This window comes from Saimiri boliviensis, chromosome 15 (genome assembly GCF_048565385.1).
Source record: "Saimiri boliviensis isolate mSaiBol1 chromosome 15, mSaiBol1.pri, whole genome shotgun sequence".
Classification (NCBI taxonomy): Eukaryota; Metazoa; Chordata; class Mammalia; order Primates; family Cebidae; genus Saimiri; species Saimiri boliviensis.
Genome location: NC_133463.1, coordinates 38340002 through 38361446, shown reverse-complemented (window position 1 = coordinate 38361446; position 21445 = coordinate 38340002). Strand labels below are relative to the sequence as shown.

General features: G+C 34.7%; 1 protein-coding gene across 1 annotated transcript in view; it reads right to left on the bottom strand.

Moving 5' to 3' along the window:
- Positions 1 to 6014: 6014 nt before the first annotated feature.
- Positions 6015 to 21445, bottom strand: part of MMP16 (matrix metallopeptidase 16) — a 273362-nt gene continuing 257931 nt past the window's right edge. The window contains exons 9-10 of the mRNA XM_003940505.4: positions 20919 to 21034; positions 6015 to 15704 (exon numbers count right to left, since the gene is read on the bottom strand). Of these exons, the coding sequence (XP_003940554.1) occupies positions 15370 to 15704; positions 20919 to 21034 (451 nt within the window). The 3' untranslated portion in view covers positions 6015 to 15369. The remainder of the gene's footprint in view (positions 15705 to 20918; positions 21035 to 21445) is intronic.

Genomic DNA, 21445 nt, shown 5'->3' with positions numbered 1-21445 from the left:
TAAAAAATTTGAAGACAACAATCTATAATATTCAAATTGTCAGTGTTCTTTTGAGAAAAAAAAAAAACTAAGGCCATTCCAATTTGTTATATTTGTAAGTGAATTTTCTACCCTGCCTCTGAAAGCTTACATAGTGCTTTCTTTCTCATGCATGATCTGAATTTTTGCTGTGATTTATTGTGTGCCCATTTTTACCCATTAGACTTGACATCTCTAAGTTCTTTCAACCTGGAAACTCAAGTCTCTAAATTCCAGAAAATCTTACCAAATTGTATGGTAATTATTTCTCCCCTTCCTTTTCTCGTTCTCTTTTTCTGGAACTCCAATTACTTGAATGTTGTCCCTCCTAGATCCCATTAATGCAGTCAATGTTTCCAATCAGCTTTTAGTTTACTCCTGTTGAATGACATCAGATAACCAAGGGCTATCTTGGTTATACACACACACACACACACACACATCGAGAGAGAGAGGGAGAGAGAAAGGATTTTGAGATAGAGTCTCACTCTGTTGCCAGGCTAGAGTGCAGTGGTGTCATCTCAGCTAACTGCAGCCTCCGCCTCCTGGGTTCAAGTTATTCTCCTGCCTCAGCTTCCTGAATAGCTGGGATTATAGGCACCCACCATCACACCTGGCTAATTTTTGTATTTTAGTAGAGATGGGGTTTCACCATGTTGGCCAGGATGGTCTGGATCTCTTGACCTCATGATCCACCCACATTGGCCTCCTAAAGTGCTGGGATTACAGGGGTGAGCCCCCATACCTGGCCCAGTATGAAATTTAATAAAAGATAATCCTGCTAGCCATTTGTTGAGAAATTACTGGGTACTGAATTTTATTATCTTTCCTCTTGAGTTGTCAGATTCACTAGAAAAGAATGTTTCACTTTCTGACATAGAAAAATAGAGACAAACAAGACAGAAATTTCAATGCTGATGTTCCTGTGGTGAGACAGAGGAAGAATTCTGCATTGGTCTCAGAATTCAGCATTGAAATATAGAACAGGGGGTTCATCTAATCCTCTGTTTTGATATGGAAAGTCCCAATTCAGAGACTTTATTTTACCCTTTCTATAGACCAAATCTTTGAGTTTTGGGCTAGAAAGAGTGAGTTGATCAATGGCAGGAAGGCATGGACAGGATCTGGGGTACTTAACTCTTCCTTATAGTTGTATATTCTTATTTTAGTCAACTTCATTAACTTCATGTCCACAGCTGCTTAGGTGCGTCCATTCCCCCAGCATTCAGCACATATGTGTGATGGAGTTGCATTTGCTCTCTGCTTGCCCTGCCAGTTTCTATGATTTGGTTTCCTTGGTTCTGCTAAGCCAGTTAACAGGTGTCCCCCTGCTTTCAGCTTCTCAAATGTTGCCATGTTCTCCTCGCTTGTATTTCCTTTTCCTAGGTCTTTGAAAATAAAGAAAATGAAATAGATTTTTCTACAGTTTTAGTAGGGTTTTGGAGAGAAGGAAATTATATACCTGCAGCTGACCTATCATTTGACCTAAAAATTTGATGACAGCTCTAAGGTGCATGTCACACAACAGGTAAACAGGTAAACTCTAGAATGAGTTCTTACGTAAAAATTATTGTAAGTATAATGGTCCAATAACTTTTCAAGGTAACAAATAACTTTAAAAATCAGCTTCTATTGCTGCTTTGAAATGCTTATTCATATCCTTTCTTTCATTCTTGACTTGGCTCTTTCTCTTCGGATCACCTCACCAATCTTTAGTTTCCTCCAGATTAAACACCATGCTTGATACACTGTCCTGTAGACCCAACATTAGACCTGGAACGCATTCTCCTCTGAATAGGTAAAATTACTCCGATTTCGGTCTTTTCATAATGTCTGTTTTATAAGGGAATTTGTCCTATCACCTTATGGTAACAAATATTTATTTGATGTCTATGCACAGATTTGAGAAAGTAGAATTTGTTTTTTGAAAATTTTAAATTCTGATAATTGATCTGCCAACAAAGAGGTTTCCCACTTTATTTGGCTATTCTAAAAAAATTTCCTCTTGGTTTAAAAGATGATTATTAGAAGTAAAAGATTAAGGCAGGGCACAGTGGCTCACACCTGTAGTCCCAGCACTTTGGGAGTCTGAGGCAGGTGGATCACCTGAGGTCAGGTGTTCGAGACCATCTTGGCCAATATGGCAAAACACCATCTGTACTAAAAATACAAAAATTAGCTGGATGTGGTGGCAGGTGCCTGTAATCCCAGCTACTTGGGAGGCTGAGGCAGGAGAATTGCTTGAACTCAGGAAGTGGAGGTTGCAGTGAGCCCAGATTGTGCCACTGCACTCCAGCCTGGGCAAGAGCGAGACTCTATCTCAAAACAAACAAACCAAAAAGAATTAAACGATTACTATAAAAAAGATTAGTCTAAACTTGAGGCTTTCTTTATCATTTAATGAGCAATAAAAATATTTAAAGAACTTTGGAGAAAATAAGTAAGGTGTTAGAAAAAAATCAAGGTCAAGTGCTTAAAATATTTGCTCTTGTAACACAAATGCTTTAAAATATCTTAATTCATAAGATTCTTAGAAAGCGGTTTGGAGAATACAACAATGCAAAATAAAGTTTCTGTAATTCTGGTTATAGTAAAGAATACAATTCAGTTTAGTATAGTAAACATATTTTTAGCTCTGTTCTGTGTAAGGCACTGCATTAGATGCTGTAGCAGGAGAAAAAGAAAAAAAAAAGCAGTAAGAAAAATATAATCCCCAGAGGCTTAGACATTAACAAGAAATTAATTTTAAAAGTTGACCTAAAATTAGAAGCTTTGTCTAAAATGTTGGCTAAGAGTATGTTCATATAACTTAAAAAATTGGAATATTTTTCAAGAAAAAGGGAGACAATATTAACAAAACTAGGAGAATCCTAGCAAAACACAATGCAAACAGATGGCATAAAGTTTCAAAGGTGGGGGAGTTTATATCTATTCACTGAGGTCAGGGAAGATAGGGAAGCTGGAATTCAAAGTAGAGAGCACAGCATGTGCAAAAATATGGATAAGAGATGACAGATAATTGGATGGCTTTAGGTATAAAAATATATAATGATATACCCTGAGGAAAAAATCTTGAAAAACAAGTAGAGAATAGATTTTGAAGGGTCTACGTATAAAACCTTTGTTTTTAAGATTTTAAGAGGAATGATATGATTTGAACTCTAATTTGAGAAGACTGGCCAGAAACGTGTAGACAGAATGCAAAGTAGTGATTGAATAACGCAAGAACACTTAAAAGGCAAGAAATAATGAACCTGAAATAGGATATGAATGCCAAGGAAATCAGATGGAAATGATACCATGCAGAACTAGAAGTAGAATTCATAGATACGGTAGATATTGAACGGGGCATGTGTGTCAAAGGGAGAAGGAGAAGGCCAAGTACTTGTGAAGTTTTAATGGGTAAGTAAACAAGAGAATGTAGTGCCATTAAATAGATTAGATAATTCAGGAGGAATTTTGAAGGAAGAGAAAGGATGGTGGTGAGTTTTAAATTTAGTAGATTGAAGCTGGGAAGCTAAAAAAATTCAAATCAATTTGTCTAGCAAGTGGGTGGAAATTGTGAATCTGAATTTCACAGCACACCATAATCATAAAGCTAAAGCCATGGATGGGAACAAGGGTCCAGAAAACAGGGTAGAAATAAAGGAATTTAAGAACATGGTGGTGGTGGGTGTGGGGTCATGTAAACTCACAAGAATTAGTTAAAAAAGTTAACATAGTGAGGGGAAAATCCTAAACTCTAATGTCTAGAAGCCAATAATGTATTCAAGACTATGAGCTAGGTACTCTACCAGCCTCTGGGGATGAAAAAGGTAGAAAAAAATGAATAGTCCTACCACCAAGGAACTGCCTAGAACAAATATTAATGGCAGAGCAATTATTAGTACTAAATACTGTGAGGAAGTCCAGTAAGATAGGAAATACTCAATTTAGTGATCACCATATATTTAATTTACCTTTGATAAAATTAGTCTAGTGAAGTAGTGAGGAGTGCAACAAAATTATAAGGAAAGAATGAGGGTGTGGAAAATAAAAAAAATGGATTGTAAATTTTTCTTTCAAGGAATAATGCAATTGAGAAATAGAGAATGAAAGAAAAGAAAAAAAAAGGGAGGGAAGAGAGGAAGGAGGAGAAGGAAGAGGAACAGTAGGAGGGGACAGCCAGTGGCCCAATGGGGCAACTAATTTGAGAGGGTGACTGAATGCATCGAATTAGGTTAAAGTTATGCCCATTCAAATACTTTTAAAAAACAATTTAAAATATGCAAACATTATAATCCACTTCAATAAATAATATCTATTCCTACAGTGAGCTAGGTGTATTACTAGACTATCTATATCTTTATTTGTATTCTTCTTTTTCTATATAAGTCGTTATTCTAATTTAGTCCTTGATTGTGGCAAAATCATGTAATATATACCATATAACATTATATTTTGATATTAAATACCAAACAAACACAAAGAAGCTTTGTGTTTGTTTCTAGCTTCTCTCTGACAATAGAAACAAAGGAGACTGATTCTTGGATTCAGATATTTATGGTTTAATATTCTTAATAGTTTTATAAAAATCAAGTTTATCTTTTTTTAAAAAAGCCTTCGACAAATAAAAATAAACTATATTGTCAGGTGGCTCACCCTTTTAGATTCTTTGACATGTTCTAAAAGCCAATAACTCTTATCTGCAGTCTTCCTTGAAACTCTTGATACATCTCCAAATTCCCCAGAACTCATTCTAGATTCAGAGCTCAACTTAACACAAAGGATCTCTATCCCTCTAGTCTACTTTTTATAACTTTAGGCAATTAAATCTCTGTAATCATCTTAGTTAACTCTGCTTCACAGCTCCTCTTTCCTATGCAGATTAAAATTTGTAAGATTAATTTCTTGGTGGACAGGTGTAGCTTGATTTTTGCATAAGAGAACAACCTGTTTGCTTTATTCCCGATATGACTTCCTAAAATTCAGATGACCTTTGATACTATTAGATTTGATCTTCAGAAAGTTCTTGGTTTAGCACTTGATTACTTGCAACTACTTGATATTCTCAGAAAGTGATTTCACAGTTTATCCTGTGTACAAGGTAATTTATTAAGATGTTAGATATGAAAATATTAGTCATTCCTCTTGCTTTCTTTCTGTGAGTTGGTTCTTCTGTTCATGGCCATCGTTTACTATAATCCTTTTTTCTTTTTTTTAATTTAAATGGAGACAGAGTCTTGCTCTGTCACCCAGGCTGGAGTACAATGGCACAATCTTAGCTCACTGCAACCTCCGCCTCCTGGGTCCAAGCAATTCTCCTGCCTCAGCCTCCTGAGTAGCTGGGATTACAGTCACCCACCATCATGGCTGGCTAATTTTTGTATTTTTTTTTTTTTTTGTAAAGACAGTGTTTCACCATGTTGGCCAGGCTGATTCTGAACTTATGACCTCAGGTGATCTGCCCGCCTTGGCCTTCCACAGTGCTGAGATTACAGGTGCGAGCCACCATGTCAGCCAATCCTATTATTAAATGAAAAAAAAAAAGGGGAGGGGGGATTTTTTAGATGGGATTTTGCTAAACACTTAATATAAAAATTAATTTCTGTGATTAAATTTGCCTAGACAACTATGATGTTTAACTTTAAAAATTATACTCACCTATCCAAAATGTTGTCTTTTATTCTTGTCAAGTCTTTGTAGAAACCTTAACATATCCTATGTTCACAGGCATTTGCCTGAAATATATTTGATGCAATGATTATTTATTCTCCTTTATTTGATCACAGTTATAAGCATCTAGGTAGCAACTAAACAATTTCTCCAGCTGATGTGGCCAGTTTAATATACTTACTAATCCAGGTAGATGCACTGGTGATTTTTCCCTAGCTTAGTTTTCATTTTGTTTCATATGGATTAGAAAGACATAGATAGTAAAGGCTACTGTTTATAGATCATATCTTACATATTGGTCATAAATGCATGTAAATCAGTCATTGAGTAAAACCACAATGTCTGTGAACCATTTTTCTGTTCTCTTATTTATTGACAGTTTCTTTTAATTACAACACAATGAATTGATGGTAAATACAGAAGATGCAATAGTATAAAAAGCCATTTAACCCTTCCCTAGGTTAAGACACTTACAGCAGACAAAAACTGCCCCACCCCAAACCCCTCCTTGAATGGAAATAAAATAAATATAAATTAATAAATACAAAACAAATCACTGCACAGCCCTTAACTCTTTGATTGCCACGGCAAGAACCATGCTGATGATTCTAGCTTGTGACATTTGTGTGGTTAAAGGTTGCCGCAGCAGTCAAAGGGTTATAGCATTGTAAACATAAGTACTTTGTGGAAAAGTTCAGTCATGTTAATGGTCTATAGCAATGAGATTAATAGCATGTCCCCTTGACCTTTAATGACGCAACATTATAAGGAGTTAAAAGAGATAGTAGCTTGGTGAGCTGTTACATAAACTAGTCAACCACTTTATTTAACAATGTGCTATGAGGCCTTGATTTACTAATAAAAGACAACTTGTGAATAATAAACACCGTTCAATGCACTGATCAATAAAATCAATGAAAAAATTAATTTAAGCACCACAAAATTTTTGCCTGATTTTATCTGACAGTCATAATACACTTTAGCACCATTTATTTAGCCTTATATTTGCACACAAACAAGCTTTGTGTTTGTCAGTAGAAGCTATCTGAAAAAAATATATGCCAGAGTTAAGATGGTATAAATGTATAGAATTCTGTGTGGGCAAAAAATCACCACAACTTGCACACCTTAAAACTCATTCAGCAAATAAATGTGTTATTTATTTCTTTCCTTGCACACAGAAGACTACATATTATCAAGAACTTAATGAAACAGTGTGAGTATAGTGAGAACAATGCAGAAACTTAGAAGTGAGATTTTAATATTCTCTTCATAACTGAAAACATCATGGGGAATTAAAATAAAGGTAAAGTATTGTCAGACAACCACAAGATAATGGCCTAAATATTTAATTTCCTGGAGTTTCTCTCTGCTTCACAGTTGAATGTTATTTAAATAAAGTCTGCATTAATTTTAATTCTTTTACTTTCCCGTAATCACAATATAGAAAGGAAAAAATTATTTTCATAAGAAGCTATACAATGTGTGTTGTTTAACCAAGAGATAACTTCCCTTTGCAATTACTTCATGTCATTCTGACTCTGAATGATAAACGTCTGTGCAATTTTTTAAATATACGGTATTTATTTGACAAACTAAGTTTATGGGGGCTTTTTCTCCTTTATCTATCTAGTAAATAAATAAATATATATATATATATCTCATATATACTATATATTTCCAAATCTATATTACCAGATAGCTTATATGGATGTCATAAATCTGCATTATCACACTGATCCACCACTGGAATCAAGATAATGTTAATATAGGTATACAAGTTTTAAAACAACTTAAAGACAGGTTACTATACTGATGAAGCAGGCAATTTTCTCAAGGTCAATAATTGATTCTTTATAAAACCATCAACCAACTATGAACTAATTAGATTTTAGTTTTTCTTTAAAAAGTTAAGTTTATTAAAAGTATGTTAGCGCAAAATTGAACCAGTAAACTCCGTTTATTTCCCTCCTATAATATAAAAACAAGATATATTTGTTTAAAATTAGATATCTAAAAAAAATTTCAAGACTTTTAAGCCTAACACAAATCTTTATGGCTGAGTCTCTAAAACCCCTTAAAATAGAGGTCCACAATAGAAATGCTGATACAGTCAAAACCAAGGCAGCAAAAGCTGCCTCTATAACACCCCAAATTCTTTTATTCTATCTCTCTTTCTAGTATATATGCAATTTTACACATAAAGAGAAATAGACCAAAGGATGAAGGTTTTAGGCATTTATGTACCCATGACGTACCTTAAACAGAACACTATACTGAGAGATTTACGTTCCTGTATAATTACTTAAGATACATTCTCCAAAAGCAAATTTTCTTAGCTGTCTTATCAACAGACAATAGCCATCATACTCAGCATTTCTCTTTTCTCAGGGATATAGCTCTATAAAAAGTTAGAAGCCAGTGAGAGAGATTGGGATGTATGTGACCTTTACTAGGATTGTCTTTGCCTGGAATTTTTGAAGAAAAATACTGAGGAACGAAGACATTTCCTGGGTACCATCTCTGATGTACAATGCTGCTCAATTCTGGTTTTCACAAAGTGAAAGGAAAATCAAATCTGTGTTTAAAAAAACAAAAGACAAGGTAGAAATAGAAGGAAATGCAAATATAGACAGAGACTGCATAAGACAACTCAATAAGATGTATCTTTCCCAAATATCTGTATTTTTGGGTGACAAACAGAAGGCAAACAAATAATGATCTTAGAATTGGAGGAGCAGAAAAACCAGGCACACACATACTTGCTTGGAAATTATGATTGTTTGGAAGTAATTAAGATAGTGAAATTTTGTACTTATGAACATATAAAGAAATAATTGATTCCGTATCAGCTATAAAGGAAGTAAAAGCCAAAAATACCTAAAAACCTAATTTTGCTCAGGCAATGGTGTATGCTAAAGAGCTGTGAGAAGACAGCCAATAATGTGGCCTCTGTGATGATATTTCAGTAATAGCAAAAACTATAACACTGATTTAAGGCTAACTCTCACATTACCACCAAAATCGTTCATTCAAGCAAAGTATATTTTATCTTAACAACTGGGTTGTCCATATATAGAGAGGAAACAGGTTCAAATTGGCATTACGTAACAGCAAATGAAACATGCATCCTAGTGACATTTCAAATAGACAGCTCACACCAGGCTTTATTCATCCATATCTTGGCAAGACAGGCCAATGTAGCGACGTACATTCATATAAAGGGTGGCAAGTACACGCAGCACCATATCCTATCCTAGGAAAATGCATCCTACCATGCAGTCACATCTCATCAAAGCTTCATCACATATAAAGTATGTATAAAAAGGCCTGTGTCAAAAAGTATTCTACCTGGGATCCAACCTACCCACAGACGAAATACTACAGAAATGTCTGTATTTTTTTTTCATGGATAAAAACAAGTGGAAAAAATTCCCAAGAAACATCTCTATAATCCAAGTTTATCATTGTATTCTTGTTCATCATTCTTTTCTTTCAGTTTTTCTCTGTGAAATAAAGGTTAATGACATTTTGCTATGAAGCTAAGCTACCCAACATAAGTATATTTTCATATTTATATTTAATTGATTTATTATCCCTTCTTAAGGGCATATACATCCAGCTCTATAGCAGAGCACATGACAAAGTTATATGAATCTGCACAACATTCTAGTTTATGATGTATTTTCCTATACTATTCAATGTGCCTTTTAATGTGAGAGCATGTTGAGTGCACATTGGAATATTACCCCCAGTCCAATGATATATAAAATAAATTCTAAGTCACACTGATCTTTAAGTTGAAAAGGCATAGAATCCTCAGAAATCTCTATAAATAAATGTCTTTCATACATAACTTTTATACTCACTATGCACTGACCACGAGTTCTGGGTTATGCCCTCATTTTCCTTAGAAAGCATTAGTTATGAACGCCTGTGAAGTCTCGGTTACAACACTAAGCTTCTGTGATCTTGTATTCTTACTGTAGTATAAAGAATTAGTATTGTTCTCACAAATGATGCATGTCACGTTCAGTTATAAGCTCATAATTGTGTTTAAAAATTGATAACTGCTATGTGTGTCGTATTTTACTAGAAATTTGACAGGAGTTTTACAATATCATTTTTCCTTTAATTTCTGTGACTGTCTAATCAGTGTTCATTCTTAAGCTTTCTATACTATTGGTTGAACTTTCAAAGTACACATATGTATAAAATATTGAAACATATTTGTAATTGGATGTTATTAATCTTACCTGAAATATTTCAGAATTGTGTCAAAATCACACAAATGAAAAAAATGGAAAATAATTTCAGAAGTACATGAAAGACAGAGGTCATAATTAGATGAGACTAGAACACTAAGGCAACTTCTTTGCTACTATGCCAAGTGTTTTAGGTTACATGATTATTGAGGTAAATTTCTATCTCAGGGAAATGGCTTGTTTCAGGGGATTCTAACATTATATGTCTTTCCAACTGAGGTTACTGAATACCTACCTCTTAGATTTTTAGCCTGTAAGGCAATGCATGAGTATCAGATGTGTTTAAGCATGGTAACATCTAATGACCACTGGCTAAATATATACAATGATATATCACATAATCATCGTTAGTGTGAAGAGCTTAAAGCTGCATTTTTTCTCCAGTATTTTATGCTTGCTAAAGTAAAATTTCTAGTTGTATTATCAAGGAGTGCTATAGATTGTCTTTATATTTAACAAAAGACTCATTTTCCCCCTCCTCCATTTCTATTATATTTATTAAATATAATAGTTTTCATATTTATGGTGTGGTACTATTCCTGGTTGTTGCTTTATTACATAAAATTCTAATTTTTAGACATAACTGTTAAACATTTCCTGATGTAATTATGATTCCCTCCCAGGCAAAGTGGAAACTGTAACTTAGCTACATACGTTCTGGCATCTATTTCCTGTAGTCACAATATATCAACATCATGAAAGTGCATGAAATCCATCTGAATGAGTAGATCCTCTAATATGATTGACTTGACACATTTTGTGATATTACATACTGGCTGAGATTGCTGTAATAGGTCATCAGAAATTTACATTTTTGGTTTAGATAGCATATGCTATTTGACATCTGTGATACTTCGGAATATGCCCTTGAAAGCATCAGAAGTGAAATAAGCTCTTTACTGTGTTTGCTAAAAAAGACCTTACCACCATCCAGAAGATTGTTTCAGTACATGCTACAATCTCACAGACTTGATACTACCAGTAAATAATTCTTTTTATTAGTTTCTGGAAATGATTCCAAAAACTTTAAAATATATATATTTTTGTGACATATAACATCCATTCCTCTTCAGATAGCACTTTGAGTTTAGTTAATATGGACACACTATTTATTCCACTGTAAGATTCACGAAGTGTGGGTGTGTTTTTGTACCACACCAGAGATATCACCATAATATGTAGAACTTGCAAATATTACTACTTCTATCATCCAGTATATATACCATCATCTATGCATTGGAACTAGCAGTGAATTTCAGATGATGTTCTTATCCACCACATTGTGTTTTTTAATCACCCACAGAGAAGTAATGAAAATAGGCATGTAGTATATGAAATGACCAAATTACGTGTTAACAAAAAAAGATTACAGGTAATTTATTAAATATAACACTTACTTATTTCAGTAAGCCAGTCTATATCCTTCATTACTTAGTAATTATTTTTTGGTAATCATTACTTAGTAATTTATTACATCTGATTCAGTAAAGCCTTGCCCTCTGATTTACAACAGAAGTTGTCTTTGCTAGTAACACATAATGCTGTCTAATTTATCTCTATAACCTTTGCAATCAGAAAGAGTGTCTGTATTCACCTGCTCTGACTGCCATGTCAACAGACACTGTTCTGAAATGAGTCAATAGTTAAATTCACAACCTTATCTACAATTCTGATGTGGAATTTCTGTTTTGCAGAAAATTCAAACTGATCAGCTATTTTAATACTTTATTGTGTTTAATAATATGCAGAGCAAAAGTATTTTACTAAAATTCTTAGCTATATGGTCATTTTATGTAAAGAACATTACCTTTACATTCGTGTTTATATTAGATAAAGTAACGAGAAATGAAGCAGAAGGAGAATTATTTTTGCAAGCATGAATGTGTTTTCATTTCGATTTGGGAAACCCTATGTCTGAGCTTTTCATGTTATTAGTAATGATGTGATAAAAATATTTGATGCCTCACATATCTCTATGAATACTGAACTGGCACCTTATATTATTGACCTATGGAAATTTATTTCACATTGGTTTTTGAATCACTATTCTTATGTGCTAGATCAGTTTTCTTTTCACTGTTCCATTTGGATTGAGACTTTTTTCCCCAAACCCCAAGTGGAAGAGGAGTCAGGAACCATACCCACAAAGTACCTGTTGTACAATAAACAAATGGAATCCCAGGGTTTGTGATTACATTGTACTTAATGTTTTCTTATCTCTTGTAATTATACAGCCTGATAACTGAAATGTTCTAGTCAAAAGAGCAGCCATATATGCCTTTGCTTATCATGTAAATCTTGTCTCATATTCAAGTAAATACTACCCAACCCTCATTTATGACATTTGCCAGAATTCAAACATAATGATAGACTCCTTCCTTCTTAATGCTGTGATTATTTTCTAGCCCTTATATGCTTATAATCTTATGACAAATCAGGATATTGTGATGAATGAGTAAAGAGGCAATAGATTGCTTATTCAGTTTCTTTCTCATTTTAGAGGAAAAAAATCCATTTTCAATGCAGGTTGATGGAGTTTCTCAATGATTTGCACATGTCCCAAAATGAAACAGTTCCTCATTTCTATATTTAGCAAAATATAGTTTCCAATTATTTTTTTCTTGACATCAAGGCCCAAAAAGGATTAAACCCTCCCACAAGCAAACACTGTATAAACGAGCTTATGTATATAGTCCTCCATGCTTAGCAGCAGTGACTAACTCTTTATAATATCAGCATCATCTAGAATGGAAGCACTGAAGTAAAGCTACAGGGCTGACTCTGGTTTTCTTTTCTTGCTTTCTTGGCCCTTGCATACATAATCTCCAATATCATCTTAAAATATCGTCTACATTGTATAATATTTCACTGTAAAGCCATTCTTTTCCTGCTGTTCTTTTTTCTTAGCCTCACAGTATATATGCCCAGGTCGTAAGAAATAACAATCTGCAAGGCTTTGCAGCATGCCACCCACAATTATAAAATATTTTCCCCAACCAAATCATAAACATGTAGTTTAACCAAAAGGCATTCTACTTTTCATGCTATGTTGAGTATAAATATAAATTCAAGGCAGCCAAACTATCCATTTCCAAATAAGAATGTATACCTACACTCATTAAAAATCATCTGGAAATGTGTTATATTAGCAAATGAGTAAGAAATTTTTACTAGTATAAAATTCCTGCTTTATATAAAAGCCACACTGGCCATTCAAGTATTTGAGGTTTTTTTTTTTTCTCTATAGTTTTTGTAATTTGTACTAAAATGATGAATTTAGACTTGAAATTATATTAAAATAAAATTAAAATTCACTTCTACCTATAGGGCATTTTCAGAGTGTGCATGTAAAGAGCAAAGTGTCCATCTGCAGATCTGCCAACAACACTCTTTTCACTCTAAGGAAACAGCTCATGCTTACTAGGTTTTATAGAACAACTAATCCAATGGAGAAGCAATACCAGATTTCCTTCAGTTTGTGCCAGTTTGCAAGTTAAAGGTCAAAGGGCAAAGACAAAGAACAGGACTCTTCAAGGAAAATTTTCACAGAAGACAATGTTTAAGTTGTTGTTAATGACAGTCAATAGATCAATAATCAAGTTCAAGGCAAGCTGTTCATTGTTTCAAAAGCTAATCCCCTCAAAGCTGGCTTTCACACAAAGCCAATGTCTGACTCATGGGGTGCATTCATTCTGACCATCTCTAATAAAGTTCACAGCCCAGTGGCTGTAAAGCCTTTCACTGCAAGAAGCAGCTCCTAAAAATCAATAAAGAGGTCTGTCAGTTGCTGACTTTTCTCTAGGAAAAAAATATTGATACAAACCTGCTCTGCAGGTCACATGAAAATGACAATACTGCTGTTAGGACAAATTACACTCAACAATGAAATGCTTTGGTGGTCTCTTGGCTCTGTCAGTGATCAAATGGATGGCTAAATGCCAGAAGCCACACTAACCCTTTGAGAACTATGGTGGACATGCAATAGGTAATGCACTGGAAGATATTCATGCAACTTCAGAGTCATCATTTTAATTCATTTTTAAAATGGCAATGCTAACTGCATATACCAAGGCAAATTGAATTTTCATGCAATGGATTTTAAAACAGAAATTCAGTATGCCTAAAAAAAAAAAAAAAAAAAAAAAGAGTTAGGCTGTTCAGTTTTTCAGATAAAATTTCAGTCTTATGACAGTCTTAATAAAATACTTTTTTTTTATTTGCCAGAAAAAATTTGGCAAGTAGCATCATTTCTGTTTGTTATAAATGCATTTATGTAGTTGTGTAAATCATTTAAAAATCACATGACATTACAGGATATCTGTTTTAAAAACCTGAACTTCTTGAACTTGTGACTGTTTTTACCATTGCCCAGTTCTATAATTTATCAGTTCACAAGACCAACAATCCTAAGACTCTGAAAGCTGGTCTGATAGTTCTCAAAGGGTCACATAGGTATATTACTAGTGTCACAAATCCTTGTAAAGTAACTGTCACAGTAATCCACTTCAGCGACATACTGCTTCTTGATCTGCTTTGTAATGAATATTCCTGACAGACCCATGGAAGGCCTGGGGCAATGGCCTAATACAATTTGGGAAGATTATCACAATGATGGAGGGGTAAGGTGGAAAGAAGAGGTTTAGAAATACTTCAAAAACAATTAAAAGGTCGTGTTTGAAGATAGTTATGAATATAAATGTGATGAAACATTGAGGACATAGCTGAGAACAGCTGTATAAAACGAAAAATGGATGTATTATTAAGGCTGTTACTATATTGCAGATATTTTGGCCCCTTGGTTGTTGGAAAATGGCTGTCCCAACAGTCTAACGTCCTGCATATGTATTCCAAATCTCCCACCTGACAAAATGGTGCGTAGGAGACTATCCAAAGCAGTCAGAGAGCTATCTTCTTTGGAGACAAAGCTGTTTTGGGTCTTCACACTTTCCTGGAAGTTCAATTGTGGGGTTTTTGTTTAAACTCTTTTTTTTCCCTTTGTTTTAAAGCAAAAAAAAAAAAAATCGTGGATTTTTTGATTTGCTTTTTTATAGTCCCCCCAGAAATGGGCTCAGACTTCAGAAGGAAAAATAATATTAGAAATTTTTAAGAAGAATCTTTTCTTCTTTTTTTCCTCTTCTTTAGTTAATCCTGAAATTTGATTGGGCATTGCGTGCAGAGGAAAGGCCTAGAACTGAATGACAAAGAAAGACAAAGGACTGAAGAACAGCAGATACTGTGCATCATGGAAGCTTCCCCATGAGTGTATTTCCACTCATGTGCAGGACCAGCAACCCTCTGGGTTTGAAAGGTCAGCCCCGAATCAGGCTGCCACAAGCCTGCTCCTAGCTAGGAAACAGCATAACAGCTCTTGTCTTGAATCTCAAGTTACCACAAACTCCTGGAAAAGAAAGAAAGAAGAAAAAACCCTACATCACACCCACTCTTGCATAGAGCGTTTACAGTACAGTATGTGGCGGGGTGTTCCTTTCCTCTTGAACTGGAACACAGTGTAAACCAATACAAGGAGGCATAAGGCCAAGATGCAGGGAATGACAATAGCTATGGCTTTCACAGTGCTGGCTGTGTTGTCCAGTTTGATGACAATGTCTACATCATCTGGTGGGCTGTGTCCTTCTTTAACTCTGTCTGTTGGTCCATCACAGCCCATAAAATCTTTGAGGATGGATCTTGGATATCCAGGTTCTACCTTGAGTATCTGGTTGTTGAATTTCCAATACTCTTTTCCTTTGTAGAAATATGTAAAGCCTAGGGGGAAAAACATACACATACACAGGTACCACTTATTGTGAACGTGTATTTGTAGAAAAATGTTATTAAAATAGGCTATGTCTTAAAAGATGTCTTTTAAGGACATTCACTTTCTACAGGAAGAAAGCACTATTTTTGGTTCAGCTGTCTGTTAGGATGGCTGTGGCTGCTGTGCTCCAGGAATGATGCCCTCTAATGCCTATGGAAAACTCAGCCTAGAGAGGGAAATATCATTTACAAAGGACTGCTCAAAGACCGTGCTAGGCAATCTACTAGTATTCCAAGCTAGAAAACATAACCTTATCTTTTTGCTGGCTTATAGGACTGCTGTTACAAAATTAACACATTAATGTTATCACATTAGTGTGATAATATCAACCTATATGGAAAGATGCTGACACAGCCTTATAAACTGAAACCCTGTTTACCCTCAGGCTGTTACTGGGAACATTGTTCAATATATGATAAAGAGGCTTCTCTATGAAACACCTCAAGTGAAATTTCTAATCATCTTAGTATCAGGAATCTGTGCTCCTTCTAAACAACAGGCTTCCTTTTGTAATTTGGATGAGAAATTATAATAAAATATAAATCATAAAACTGGAGAGGCTTTCATTTGTCTGCAAGAAATCTTAACAAGTAAAGAGGATTCATAGCATTTCGTACTCTAACCTCATTTCTGGCTCTAGGTCATAAACATTTTCTTCCTTCTCCTTTTGTCCTCTTTATTTTACTTTATTTAATGTTTAATTTGTGTCACCTAGTTATATTTTATAGAACTTCAAAAGCCATTATTCATTATTTTAAGAATAAAGTTGAACATAAATCTACAATTCTATTTTTAATACTTCCTAGTACCTTACATTTCATGGGAGGAGGTGGGATGTGGGAGGCTCAAGTAACTCAGCAATACATACAATTTATTTTCTAAAACATTATGAATGCATACAATAGACTTTGTAAGCTCCCGATGATTAAACTACAAATGTAGACATTTTTCTTAGGTCTATTCTCCAAATTTTATGTTTTTGTTGGGCACATATCCAGTTTTTTTCTTTCTGTCCACAGTTCATTCATGTCAAGTTTCTATGTGACTATAGTACTTTGACTTAATTTGTCCTTTGAGATAAAAAATCAAAAAATCAAGAAGAAATGTTTTAATTCTATAATTACTTAAAACTATATTTTGGGAGTTATCCATTTTTGATAGAGGGCACAATTCATAGTTTATAGTCATTAATAAAGGTGATTTTTTTTCCTGTATGATTGAGGATTTATTATGGAAGAAGCATTGTGTTAAAGTTTAGTATGTGGTCTCTCTTTTAATCCTCACAAGTAGTCTATCAGGTAGAATTTATTATCCATTCTTTTTAGCCCAAGATATTAAGGATCAGAGACAAAATAACATGCTCATATTCTGGTGAATACAAGTTTTAAATCTTGATCTAGATCTGGAGCCTGGACACTTAATTTTCTAAGACTGGGTGCTTTAGAAGGCTCCTGTCTTTTAAACATCCAAAGGTGTGACAGGTATCATTCTTGAATGAAGAACTCTGAAATCTCTCAAGAAATTTCAAATAGGACAGATGATCACTTCAGGGTCACTTCATTTGGAAATCATTCTGTTCAATGCCATAAAAACCTACTGCTGCTTTTAGTTTCAAAGGACAGTTTTGCAATGGGAGCAACTTGCCAAGTGAAAACAGGTGTATGTAGATTCCAGTTTTTCAGTCGGGAGTTGTATTTGATCACGTTAATAAAATTCAATATAATTACTCAACAAGCTTGGATAAGGAAACCTTGAGGGCCTGCCAAATAACAGTACTTTAGATGATCATAATTGAATGACATTGGTCTAGAATTAGACCTACAAAATGGGTGAATGTACTTCTTATATTTATAAACTGGAAAACAACACCTGGAAGTGTCCTCATCTTCAATTTTTAGCTAAAGCCAATTACTACAGAGCTACTGGGCATTACACAAAAGTTAAGAGGTTTCTATTTACATACTAAGCGGTTCTGCGGGCCAAATTTTACAGTAACACACTCCACATATAAAAGTAGAATTGTAGTTATTGAATACACTTGTTATAAATAAGAAGTCTAGGCCTGATGTGGAGGCTTATGCCTGTAATTCCAGCACTTTAGGAGGCTGAGGCAGGAGGACTGCTTGAGCCCTGGAGTTCAGGAGACCAACCCGGGCATCATAGTGAGATGAGACCACCCCCCCAAAAAAAATGTCTCAAATAAAAAAAAAATGGCTAGCTACTAGGAGATAGATAGTATAAGCATTTGAAAAGAAGTAGCCTAAAATATTGGTAATAGAAATATGTCAAACCTTGATTCTGCAAAATTCATCTTGTTCAATAATTTAGGTCTTTTACATTTATGAAAGGTCAGTGGTTGAATCAATGTTTAGGTATTTATATTTTTTTCCTTTTAAAAGCAGCTTTGACATATATTTTTGTATACATGCTTACGAAGAACAACTTCCGGTGAATTCTTACCTATATTTTCATTGAGAAATTCTGGAAAATAAATTAATGAGGCTATATTTTATTTGATGATCCTTTATGCTTGACTGAACCTTACTGGACTTTTCTATTGTTTCATCCTAAAAATGTAATGAGACATAATTCTCCACAGCTGGTACTATTATACAGCTTAGTAGATGTTCCTTGAGAGCAGTACCTCTGTGTTCTATTTTTGACCCTTAGGTGTTTACTAGTAAGAAGTTGCTATTTAATACATATGAACAAATAAACTGAATCTTGTGGAAATATTTGTTAGAGTCAAACTTACAGAGTATATATTTGTATATAGTCTGTGATAACTCTTTTTTTTTTTTTTTTTTTTTTTTTGAGACGGAGGTTTCGCTCTTGTTACCCAGGCTGGAGTGCAATGGCGCGATCTCGGCTCACCGCAACCTCCGCCTCCTGGGCTCAGGCAATTCTCCTGCCTCAGCCTCCTAATTAGCTGGGATTACAGGCACGTGCCACCATGCCCAGCTAGTTTTTTGTATTTTTAGTAGAGACGGGGTTTCACCATGTTGACCAGGATGGTCTCGATCTCTCGACCTCGTGATCCACCCGCCTCGGCCTCCCAAAGTGCTGGGATTACAGGCTTGAGCCACCGCGCCCGGCCTATGTGATAACTCTTTATCAAAATGTAGTGTAGAGCAGTGGTAAGGCCACTGTACATGTTAGCAAGAAATTGGTTTTACCTGGGCTGTAATAAGCCCTTTTGGTTTACCTTCAAAAAAGCTCCCCCCTTTATTATTTAATTCTTAAAAAATACTTTTTATATCATTGTTCAAGTTTCCTCCTTGGCAACAGCTATTATTTTTAGGGATGATGGCAGTTTTCTGTCTTCTATGTGATCATCTTTCACACTTTTTCATTTCTTTGTCCTTTTCATCCATGTAGTTTCTTAAGTTTTAAGGTAGATTATTAATCTGATTTTACTGCCTTCAGTGTGACTTTATTGTGACTTCCTTCATTCTCTTATTGCTTTCCCTTTTATCTCGGAAAGTTATGTTTTAATCTTAGTCTCACTGTCCTATGGATTTCTTCTTTTGTCACATATAAGTCATACCTTAACTTGGTCTTTTAATTTTCTGAGCCAACAGAATACACAAAAATTATTTTTCTCAGCAAGTACTCTGATAATGACTTCAAGGTTCTTTTTGACTTTGCCTCTGCCTACAGTGTTCCACTTGTGGGACACTATCACACAGAATATAGTAGTATATCATTATCTATGCGGCAGTGCTCAAAAAAAAGTACATGTACTTCAATTTTTTTTATTGGTATGCATTTATCCTGGTTCTCAGTTCATTCAAGTTTATACTAGTATATTTCCCTTTCTTGCTTCCTTCCTTTCTCTCTCTCTCTCTCTCTCTTTTATTCATTTATTTAGGGATAGAGTCTGGTTCTGTTGCCTAGACTGGTGTGCAGTGGCTTGATCTCAGCCAGCTCAATGCAACCTCCTTCTCCCAGGTTCAAGCAATTCTCCTGCATCAGGCTCCTGAGTAGCTGGGACTACAGGTGCACATCACCATGCCTGGCTAATTTATATGTTTTCAGTAGAGACCAGGGTGTCACCATTTTGGTCAGGCTGATCTCAAACTCCTGACCTCAGGGGATCTGCCTATATCAGCCTCTTAGAGTGTTTGGATTACAGGTGTAAGCCCTGTGTCCTGTCAGTGTAGATTTTTCTTAATCTTCCAATATGCCTATGGTCAATCACAGTTTTCAGTGGTAGTGTAGTATGATTTTTTTGTTTTCCCCTGATTCTTTCATTAACCTTGCCTTTTCTTCCCTGCCCATAGATGCACTTAGTTTTGTTCTTACATAAGATGCCTATTTTAGCTTATATTGAAAATACATCACAGACTGTTCATGTTATTGAGGATGTACATAATATATTATTTTCTTATGGTTCCTATTGATGATGAGGTAATTTTTTCTCTATTTCAGAATGTCATTTTCCTTTCCTTGGTTCTGAAATATTACACATAAATTCAATTTCAAATTATAATTTATTTCTATTTAGTAAACCCTGGATGACAAGAGGCATGTTCACATTTCATATCTGCCAAAAGACAGAGGAGTATGGATTATCCATAGTTTGGCTAACTTTCCACTCGGGATCTAGCAGAATCTGAAATCCTGAGTAGCAAGTAAAGGAGGCAGCTCTCAGATTTGTTTCTTGCTGTTATGCCATCATACATCCACTCTATTCTCACTGTATTGAGTTGGAATCTTCCTTGATTGCTGACACTCTAAGCCAAAAAATACATAAAAATTATAATCCTCAATATGCATTATTACCAGATATAATACCTCAACTGGCACCTGTATCTTCCTTGTGACCAGTTCTGTCCCATGTATTTTTATTATAATCTTTACGGGAATTTCAATAGAAAAATAGGTTACTTCAAAGGTATACATACATAACTTCCATATTAAACTATTATCTGTATTTTTTTCTAATGAGTTTTTACAAACTAAAGTAAGTTGAGGTTAAAAAATGTCTAACAGCATAATATTACATGTAAATCTAGGGAAGAAATTTAATATAAATGGAAATATAATATTATATAGCTCTAGTATAGCACTTTCCAATGGTTTAATTTAGCAGAGTGAAAAAGCCTAATGCATTACTAAGACAGCAAACTTATGAAATGTAAAAAACACATGTTGCATACCATTTTCTTTGTGTACAAATGCTCCCTGAGGAGATTCAGGGATTCCTTTCCAGACTGTGATTGGCTTGGGATAGCCAGGGTCCATCGTTTTCATTTCTTCACTGTATCTCCAATATCTACAAAGGATAAAAACACCAACAACAACATATAGGGAAAGGTTATGCATACAAGCAATAATAACTAACATTTATTAGACCTTTGCTGTGTGCTTGACTTAGTTACTTGTGCACCTGTTAATGATTTACAGAACTCCAACTGGCAAGCTCTGATTTAAATCACTGAAATACAATGAGCATAAGGCATTTATTCTGTTTCTTCTCCTGCATATATTAAAAATGGGCAGCTTATTGTCCATATCCTGCCTGTGTTAAAAATAAGTTTTTATTCAGGCTGCTAAAATGAATAAAAAGTGCTAGCTAAGTATATTTATAGTTCATCTGGACATCACCAACCTGCATTTGTGTGTGTGTGTGTGTGTGTGTGTGTGTGTGTGTGTATATATATATATATATATATATATATATATA